We start from the raw sequence: 9892 nt of genomic DNA on the forward strand, positions 1-9892 counted from the left end.
CCGCCCTCCCCACGCACGCCGCCGCTCCGCCGGGCGGGCGGGGGTGCGGCTGCCGGGGAGAGGCCCGGGGAGCCCCCGGCTGCCCCGCTCAGCCCGGCCCGGCGCCGCGGTGCTGGGCGCTCCGCGGGGGGCGCGTGCCAGCCATCCCCCTGCCGCGCGCGCGGCGGCGGCTCCCGCGCCCGGGGGAACCCGAGCCTCGCGCCACGGGGCGGGGAGGCGGAGGAGGGGGGAGGACGGGGGGACGGGGGGATGGGGGGGGGGGGGGAACGAGAGGCGGCCGCCGCGCATGCGCAGTGCGGCGCGGCGCCGGCCATATAAGGGGGCGGCGGGGCGGCCGCGGGAGAGCGGTGAGGCGGCTGGAGGCAGCGGAGCGGAGGAGAGCGGAGCGCAGCGCAGGGACAAGGCCCCCCCCACCCCAGCCGACTTCTTGCCGTCTAGCCGCCGACCCCGAGCCGTCGCCCCGCCGAGCCTCCTCCCCGAGCCGTCGCCATGGTGAAGAGTGTGGGCAGCCTGGTGAGTCCGTTAGGCGCGTGGCGGCCGTTGGCGCAGCGCGGGGCCGGCCTTACCCCACTCGGCCGGCCCGGCGGCCCCGCCGCGCAGGTGGCTCTGGCGGGCGGGCGGCCTCTGCCGAGGGTAGCGTGTTTCTGCCTCCGCTTTGGGCGTGGCGGCCGCCGTCCCCGGGCGGCGCGGCCCCGTCCCTTCGCCGTGAGAGAGGACGGGAGGGCGGCGAGGTGAGCATCGCCTCGCCGGCGGGAGGGGAGGGAGCGGCCTGCTGGGCTGCCTGCGGCGCTCCGGCCGCTGGGAGAAGCTCAGGCGAACAGGTGCCCCCCTCGGGCCGCCGTGGACCTTGGTGAGGCCTTGGCCCGCGGAGGCTGGCGGCTGAGAGGCCGCGTGTGCCCGGGACGCAGTCTGGGTCCAGGGCCTGCCCGGGCAGGGGGAGCCTGCTTCACCGCTGCAGCGGGGAAAGGGGGAAAGTGAAGGGAGGACTCGCTTAGAGCAAGGGTAGGGAACAAATAAGTGTACGAGCTAAGGCTTCAGATAGTCGGAATGAGAAGGAGGATGATGTCATTTCATATTATGACAGGTTGTTGCTTATCTCCCTTTAAAATCTTAAGAAAATGTCATGTTTCATTTCTCAGACTGATAACAGGGTAATAGGGTACCCTAATCTAGAAGTCCCGGCTTGCCTTATGTACTGCCAGTGTGTAGGGGACCAGGCAGCTTTCTCAGTAGAGACTGGCCTAAGTACTAGTGTGTTTCAGGGTAGGAGTTAATGGAAAACATGAATCCAGTTTTCTTGACTTGAAAGGAATTACTAGAGCCCATTCCTGTACTTAAATAACAGGAGTTGCTGGCTTAAGAAGTATTTCCCTTGTTATGGTGCTGTCTGACTTGTTCAGTACGCTAATGCACCACCTCATTGTTTGGATGTTTCTGTGAATACAAACACATCTGTGGCTTTGTGATACAGAATAGTAATAAAGCCTAGACCAACACATGGAGAATACTCTGCTGGTGATGAAATAGTATGTGGTCTTGTGCACAGCAGCTGATGTGGTTGATAGACAGCAATAGAGTATTTGTTAGCTGTAACTTATGAACCCAAATCTCCAAAAATATTTTCTGTGCAGACTTAGTGAGCTCTTTCTTTCAGGAAAGATCCTGTTGGGCGTTTTGAACTTGAAATTTGGTTGAAGTGTCAATTTGATCTGATTGTGAGGGGCCTGCAAGTGATGCTGTATGGCATCCCAGTTTGTCTTCTAGGCTATGCTCTTCTATAGTCAGTTCACTGGATAAATAAAAGCATAGCAGGCTTCCCCCGTTGGACTGCTAAGATGTTAACATCTGACACATGAGCATACTAATTCTTGTGACCACAGCTTAAATATCTGTGATGGCAGAAAGCTCCTTAAAGCTAAGAGGGACGAATGCCTTATCATTCAGGTCCTGGAGGGGGAACGGTGTGTAAGTTCAACCTGAAATTCTTACTCCAGTTTGCATCTCTCCCCCCTCCCCCTTCTCTGTTTATGGAGGGACAGAAGGGGCAAACTTTTTGAGTAAGGCTTGAGGTTTTTGGTATAGGCTGGAACAGCTTAAAAACGGAGAGTCAAGAAACCTGGCTTTGGAGTAAGAGCCTACTCTAACTTAAGTGAACTGAGCTTCCACTATCCTCCCAGCTATGAATGCTGATTAATAGTCTGCTGTAGTTAAAGCTCAGTGTTGTTGCTCATCCGTGGATAACATGGACTCAACAGTCATGCTGCCATCAAGATGTTAACATCAGCAACACTCAGAGTATTCAGGTACAGTGCAACTGGGATTTCTGGATTAATTCTGTTTTTCAGTAAAGCAGATTTGTATTCTTCTCTGATATGAAGAGGAAAACCCCTTCTTCCACTACCTGCAAAAGCTTCTGTGAGTGACATCTGTAAAACAATGTGAATGTGACAGCTAGCTAGATGTGGCCCCTTTCCTAACACACCTCTTCAGAAACTGACTAGCTTCTGAAGAATGGCTGCTTTCAGGGTGCTTTACTGGTCCATCTCAGGTCCCTGCTAGTGGACAGAAGGAGTGGTACTTTGGTCAGTTTAGGTATGTGGTCTTGAGATGGGTGACTCATGTAGCTTGTACCAGGGTTTAACTATGGGACATAATGCCTTTTATAGCAGGAGCTAATATAGCAGGAGCGCTAGCAAAAAGCTGGTGTTGCCAAAGCTTTCCTCCTTGCTCTAGCTGCCTCTATTTGAGTCAAAGCAAATATTGAAAACTTGCAGCTTCAGATGCAGATGATAGTTTTAGAAGTGGTGTCTGCTAGGGAGTTCAGGCAGTTGAACCTTCAGTCTGTTTTTGCTAGCTTCTGTATTAAAAAAAAAAACCAAACACTACATTATGTAGTAACCATTGGCAGTCAGCTGATGACTGGGTTAATCCAAGTTCAAGGGTGACTTGGTATGTGTTGGAAATCATGTTTACAACTAAGGTCCACACCATCTGGCGGATTTGATTAAAGCTATCTTATCTATTGCTGAGAGCAGTAGACTCCTTTCAGCACTGTCTGTGGTCAGTAGCCTCCATTTTGAGGTATTACATGGTGCTATGAATCCCCGCTGCACTAGAGGCTTTCGTTACTAGAGCTTTTTCTCTTACTTGGGAAACAGAGGCCTGATACCAATCTGTTTGTTGACTGCAGCACGTGCTTTTCTGCTGGAGGACAACACAAGCAAAATGAGGTCTTGCATGTGCTTGGGGAGGTTGTAGTTTAAAAAAAAAAAAACCCACAACAAAAAACTCCAACTGGTCAGAGGTTTTCCCCAGTAAGGTGCTACCTGAAGAAAATTTTGGTTAACAAAGTTATAAGATCCTCTAATAGTGTGACCAAATGGCCTTGTGGTGGGAGGTTCCCCTTCTGTTAACAAAGGTTATTTGGTTTTTATATGAAAGCTTGTCACTTCACTGTTAATATGAAAGGTAACTATGGAATTCAATCAGACAGGTTGAGTAGCTTGTTTTGCCCCCACTACTGTCTTCCTTCCTCCAGGGAAATTAAGCTTTCTGGGAAAACTTTCATGACTTCTCCCTAGTTCAATATTTTTTAAACTTGCAAGAGTAAGCACCTTTGGACTTAAAAGGTGCATCTCTTTAAAAAGCATCTCTTTTCACTCTCCCACACCAATTTTAGCTGATACTAGAGATGACTCATAGGGTAACACCTGATTGTAGGCAGGACCAGGTCTCCAGTGGTGTATGGTGTGTGACCAACTGTAGATATCATGCCTTCCCACTTTCCCCTTGTTCTGTGCAATAGCAAACCTGAGGTGTGTGGCCATATGACAACACACCCCAGGGCTGGACATCCTTTTGCAGAATACAGTAATTATGCAGCTGGAAAGAAGACTTAAGGGTAAGAAGAGGATGGTCTAACTGGCAGGTGCAGGAAGTGAAATCAGTAAAGAGCTGGTGATGTTACAATGCAGGGGTGTGAGAACCTGTACCAAAAACCAAGCTGTAGGATTTGAAGGTGGGGAGGAGTGAGGCTTGACTGAGGAACTTGTGGTGTAAGTAGTTGCAGGGAGCAGCTAGCATGGACTGCTGCGCACAGGGACACTGAACTTTGTTGGTGGGAATGGGGTACTTTTGGGATTGGGGTGCAGGAATGCATACTGTGTCAGTACAGGAGTGGGGGAATGTGGAGAAGCTGGAAAACTTAACTGTTCCCATCTCTTTCAGACTGAGAGTAGGTGGTGTGGAGTGTTAGCTACTGATCTTACAGCAGAGTAGACTCTGTGAATATCCAAGATGCAAGGATGGAAGAACTGAACACGTGGAGGCTGCACTTCTGAATGAAGATAGCTACATTGGGAGGGGAAATGTCTTATCAACAGGGAGATGTAATGCCGGGTGTATTTGAGGTTACAGGAACTGATGAAGACTTTCACATAGGTTTATACATAAGAATGCTGGTGCAGGATGCTCTGCTTGCTTCTTAAATATACTTGTGACCAGCCTGACTGTGTGCACTCTTGGCTTCACCCGCATAGCATTTTCTAATGGGGGGGATTAGCTTACTAGAATCAAGTCTCAACTTACTGTGGCTGACTCCTGCACTGTACAACCAACCACTGTATACATGTGGCTGTAACCATATTGCTTTCAGTTAGCTGTTGCTGACAGAATTGTAGTGTTCTGGTCTGTTAAGCTGGGGAAAATAAAGCAGCTGTCTTTTATGTGCATAATCTGAAATGAAGTCTAAATTAACAGCTCTCCTGAAGCTTGCATTGCAACGAGAGTGAAGTTCAGGAACGTTGAAGTGGCTTGTACTTGCTTTGGAAAAGAAACTGTCAAGAAGTAGCTGATTAGCATTTTCTGCTTCTGCCCGAGATGCTTGTTTGCCTCTTGCTAGCATGCAAGTATTTATTGCTTTTAATGTCCTTTAGTTCTGCTAAAACATTCACTTTTTGACCTGAAAACATGGTTAATGGCATGTAAGGAGCTCTAAATTCCAAAGAACATTGTCCAAAAATGATTGGTATGACTAAGTACAACCAACTCAAAGCTCTAAAGTATGGGGTTTTACTTGTGTAGTCTATAGGTGTAGCATTGCTTTGGCTAGTGATATTACATGTCAATTCACTTGGCAAAATAAGTAAAATAACTATCCTGTGAGGTTGCTTTAGAAAACATGCTGTAGAGTAAACCACACAACATCATTTAGATGTTAGCCATTGATCGGAAAAGGCATCAAACTGGAGGAGTGTACAAAGGTTTGTGTCTTTTTCAAATTCCTCAGAGGAAAGTGTGTCCCAGAAGAAAATGGAAGTCTTCCTGCCAAGACAGAAATGAGAAAATGGATTATTAAAAACCATAAGGATCATATTCAGGGGGTAACACTAAACAGAGCTGCCAGAGTTGAGGATTGTAGGCTAGATTAATTTCTAGCTTATGTTTCCACAATTCATTGAGTTGGGGTGACTGAGCATTGTGGTCTTTCGTAATTGAAGAGTCATAAGACACTAGCTGATGCTAGCACTGATGAAGGCAATTCATACTGCAGCTCTTACATGATGGTACAAATACCCCAGTTAAGTGAAGTATTTAAGAGCTGCCAAAATGGTTAGTGTATTAAGGCTGAGAGCAAGCTAGCTTTGGGATTAATCTAAATGGTTTCAGAAAAGAGGGAGAAAATCATTAATGTGTTCAATTCGTTTTTTATAGCCTGAATTTGAGGCAGAACTGAAATCTGCTGGTGACAAGCTTGTAGTAGTTGATTTCTCTGCTACATGGTGTGGACCATGCAAAATGATCAAGCCCTTTTTCCACGTAAGTAGCCTTCCTGATTTTATTGTCAACTGTGTTAAAGTATACACAAATGTTTTTGTGTTGCTTGATGATAACATGGAGGAAACTTCCTTTTGCCATATCTGATTGCCAGCATTTTCTGGAAAAGGGAGAAGTCACAGAAGGATCTACTTCGATACTATCAAGTGAAATATACTGACCTTTGATATAGCTGGGAGCTCAAATGTGGTTTAACTTCTGCTGTTCTAATGCTTAAATGCATCTCAGGTCTATAGGAACCTAACAGCTGTATTGTCTCAAGAGGTGGGGTATAGAGTGGAAACACTGCTTATCCTTCTGTACACAGTTATTGTAATCATTCCACCTGTGTTTAGGTGGCAATGTTATCTCCTGGTAAAGTATGAGAAGCTGTAGCATCTTTTGGTGATCAGCTGAAGGCTGTAAGAGAAGGCCTTTCACCTATGTCTTGGGATATTTGAGTCTTCTCTGTGGGGGGAGTATGTTTGAACAAGTTTCAACAGACTCTTCCAGGTATTGGAGCAGAAAATAAAACTTTTGCTCTGGTCAGTAAAATAGCTGCTTTAAGGTAACAAGGCAAGTTTCATGGGGGGGGTAGACAGCACCAGCCTTACAATTTACATGAATGTGTCATGTGTCATCCTTTTAAAAAAAAGCTTTCCTGGAACACTAACTGCATAGTCTTTTATTTCATTCTAGAGTTTGTGTGAGAAGTATGGCGATGTGATGTTCATCGAAGTTGATGTGGATGATGCCCAGGTATGGTCCAGACTAATGCTGAGAGAGGGCAGCTAATGAGTTCTGCACAAGTGACAACAAAGAACTTTTTAAAATGTCCTTGCAGATACTGAAACAAGATGAGACATTACTTCAACTTTGAGAAGCAGGGATAGGGGTTTAGCACTTACACTGGAAGGAATGAATTTTTAGAGGACATCTGAACAGAGCAAACTACCTTGGTTATCTGCACACTTGAAGCCCTATGGCATGTGTTCGATAACTTGGGAACACTGACCATCTACTTTGGGAGGGAGTGTTAGTCTAAGGCCTTAAGCTGCTTTGATGCAATCTTCTCCAAAACTAATGGCTCACTGCTGTCTGGTGATCAGTCTGGTCTCTCAACTGCTCTTGGCACTGTTTCTTCTTTCATGTCTCAAATCAAGTGCAATAATGTCTGCTGTGTAGCAGTTCTAGCAGTGTTGAATAGGTACTTCAACAATGTCAGGTTGAAACACACAGTGCTGCTGTAGGGTTCTTGAGCCTTACAAATAGTGATCTCGATTTTGATGCAGAGGTCTGTTTTTTTTTCCCCAAACACAGAGTACAGGTATAGTAAATGTGGTTTTGCTATTGCATGAATTAAATACTGAAGGGAGGATCTTTCAGGCTTACTTCAGGGAGATGTTAACACTGCACTGTTTTTGCTAGTGATGGACTACCAGAAGTGCTTTTGTTTCATTTTGAGCAGTAATGGCTTTGCCCTATCACCTAAACAAAAGGCAGCTAGTGGGTTCTAAATGTAACATCCTTCAGACACGCATAGCTGAAGATTGTTTTCTGTCTTCCAGGATGTTGCTGCACACTGCGATGTGAAGTGCATGCCAACGTTCCAGTTCTACAAGAACGGAAAGAAGGTAGGCTCTGCTCTCTTGGAGCAGGCAAGCTAAACACTTGAAAGAAGATTGGTAATGTTAGACTACATAGCCTTGCTTTCTCATGACAATGTGTCTAGGGCATCACTGGCTTTAAGACACTCCTGAAAGCGAGCAAGTTCATCTTAGTGCCTCAGCAAATGTAACAGGGACCAGCAGTTAACTGACAAAGCAAACCTTATTGTTCACAGGTAGTGAACTGAGTTAGTGTTACAGGTTAGTCTTACAGGGAGAGCTTCATGAGAGATTAGTGGGGTTAGATGTCTGGGTTAAGACTGCTAGTCTGCCTAGCACCCTACTTCTTACTGGTCTTGGTTAGTATTTGTTCTCTGGATGCAGCTCATGTTCCAGCAGAGACATGAATATATGTGCCTATGGAATCCCACCCAAACAGAAGTCTCAAAGATGTGATTGAATATACACACAGCTGAAACAACTGCTTGGATGGTTTTACATGGAGGCTGTGTTACCTGTGAAGTGGAGATCCTGTCCCTGTCAGGACTGAACAGACCTCTTGTGCCTGCTCAGCCAAGAGGTGGATGAGATGGGATGCAGACCATGCTCTGACAACATAGTGGGCTGCCTGTGCAGGGTAGTTGTGAATGGCTATATGCCTGAACTAAAGAATTGCTGAGCTAAATGTGTTATCTCGGGCTTTTAGTTTGTCAAGCAAGCTGAAGGTAGGCTTTTCTAAAATAAAACAATGCCTGGATGGAAGTTTCATGGCTGAAGGCAGTGGAATTGAGTTGAAAAGTGAGTGTCAGATGTTGGGTGACCTTCACTTCAATTCTATATGGGGCCAAATCATGACTAATAATGAGCTTTTGACAGTTTTCTCAGGGTAAACTTCCACAGCTTCATAATGTAATTGGAAGAATTGTGATTGTGATGTGACAGTGTGTGAAGGTGACATGCTTAGCCCTGTTGTGTGGCACTTTATTTTGGGTGACCTTGGCAGTTTCCTGGACATATGAGTATCAAGCAAGCAATTTCATGGCCTGTAGTGTAGTCTGCTCTGTACCTTGCATCCCTGTAGGTATTAGAAGACAGAGCTGCTGTTTTTGAAAAATTAATGTTGCCTTTGTCTCTCTGCTGTGTAAGTTGCAACAAGGACAGTTCTCACAGGAGAAGCCAGGCTCAGGGATAGGTCATTTGGAGCAATCCTTCCAGAATTTAATTTTTAAGAGTCCTGAGCAATGCAAGGTAACTTTGAGCTACCTCTTCTGTGTGGTGACCTCAAGAGTCTCTTCAAGCCTGTATTTGAGTCTTATACAGCATTGGTTCAGGATCAATTGTCTTTTCCCTTGTTTTATGTGTAGAAGGCCCCAGCAATGGTAGTCTGGAAGTGATTCTTGATAGACTCTTGTCCCAATTTTTGCATGAGTTGAGTGGGAGGTGAATAGATGAACATCTGCAAAATACTCCCTCTTATGGGGGTGAAAAAATCTTAGTTGTAGCAGAGTTGAATAGGTGTATATGTGTCTGGATGCTATGCAACTAATGTTATGAAGCATTGAATGCAACAGTTCTAAAAATCAATCTCTCTTTACAGGTACAGGAGTTCTCTGGGGCCAATAAAGAGAAGCTTGAAGAGACCATTAAAAGTCTAGTCTAATATCCAGCTATGGAGACATTGAAGCATGACTGCTTCGGCTAAATTATAGCCTGTAACTTTTCTACTTAAAAAAAAAAAACTAAACAGGCTAGGTAGGTTACATGGTGGAAACTATCATCTTGATCTATGTACATGAGTACAATAAAGTGTGAATTCTTCACTTTTGGATATTGCCCTGTGTTTGAAAATGTGAGGAAGTTTGAAATGTCATCAAGGCATCAGTTCTTGCTGTGTTAAAGGAGTACTCTCTGGATACAAGGACTCCTGTCAAATGCAACCTGATCTATTACTGGGTTATTGCTGGGGGTGGAAAATTGTGTTGCATGGGATAGCAATGACAGTTGCTTTAGGAGAAGTTTGCTGCCACCTCACTCAGGTTGTGGTCACCAGGCTGCAATCTGAAGAGTGGCAGTCTGGCCTGCGGATACAGCAAGGGGAGTTCAGGAGTTGTAAAAAGAGGGTAGTCACTGGGTGGAATAGATTCTTTCTTTTGTTACCTCTTTTTAGGTAAAGATTCTTTTAAAATTTGTCAAGCTTCATTTTAGACTTCAAAGCTAAGACTTGGCTGTGTATTAAACATCAGATCATAATACCAACCCTACCATGGATGTGTAAGGCAGGTCTTGGAGCTGCTGCCTTTTTGCCTTTGCAGTTTTGCCTTGCCATTGGTGTACCTTCTGGTTCTGTTAGTAGCAAAGTACGTTTAGTCTCTGGCTTGGGCTGCTTTATTCCTAGGCAATAGCCTGGAACAAATGACTGAAGAGGTAAAACTCAGTGTCCTAAGCCCAAGGTAATTTAGATTTATGTATTC

General features: G+C 45.6%; 1 protein-coding gene across 1 annotated transcript; it reads left to right on the top strand.

Moving 5' to 3' along the window:
- Nucleotides 1-319: 319 nt before the first annotated feature.
- On the top strand, nt 320-9245 carry LOC142421523 (thioredoxin). The gene is made up of 5 exons (XM_075526165.1): nt 320-513; nt 5713-5817; nt 6514-6573; nt 7383-7448; nt 9019-9245. The coding sequence occupies exons 1-5, from the start codon at nt 490-492 to the stop codon at nt 9079-9081; spliced, it is 318 nt and encodes a 105-aa protein (XP_075382280.1). The 5' UTR covers nt 320-489; the 3' UTR covers nt 9082-9245.
- The last annotated feature ends 647 nt before the right edge of the window (nt 9246-9892 follow it).

This window comes from Mycteria americana, chromosome Z (assembly GCF_035582795.1).
Source record: "Mycteria americana isolate JAX WOST 10 ecotype Jacksonville Zoo and Gardens chromosome Z, USCA_MyAme_1.0, whole genome shotgun sequence".
NCBI classification, from domain to species: Eukaryota; Metazoa; Chordata; class Aves; order Ciconiiformes; family Ciconiidae; genus Mycteria; species Mycteria americana.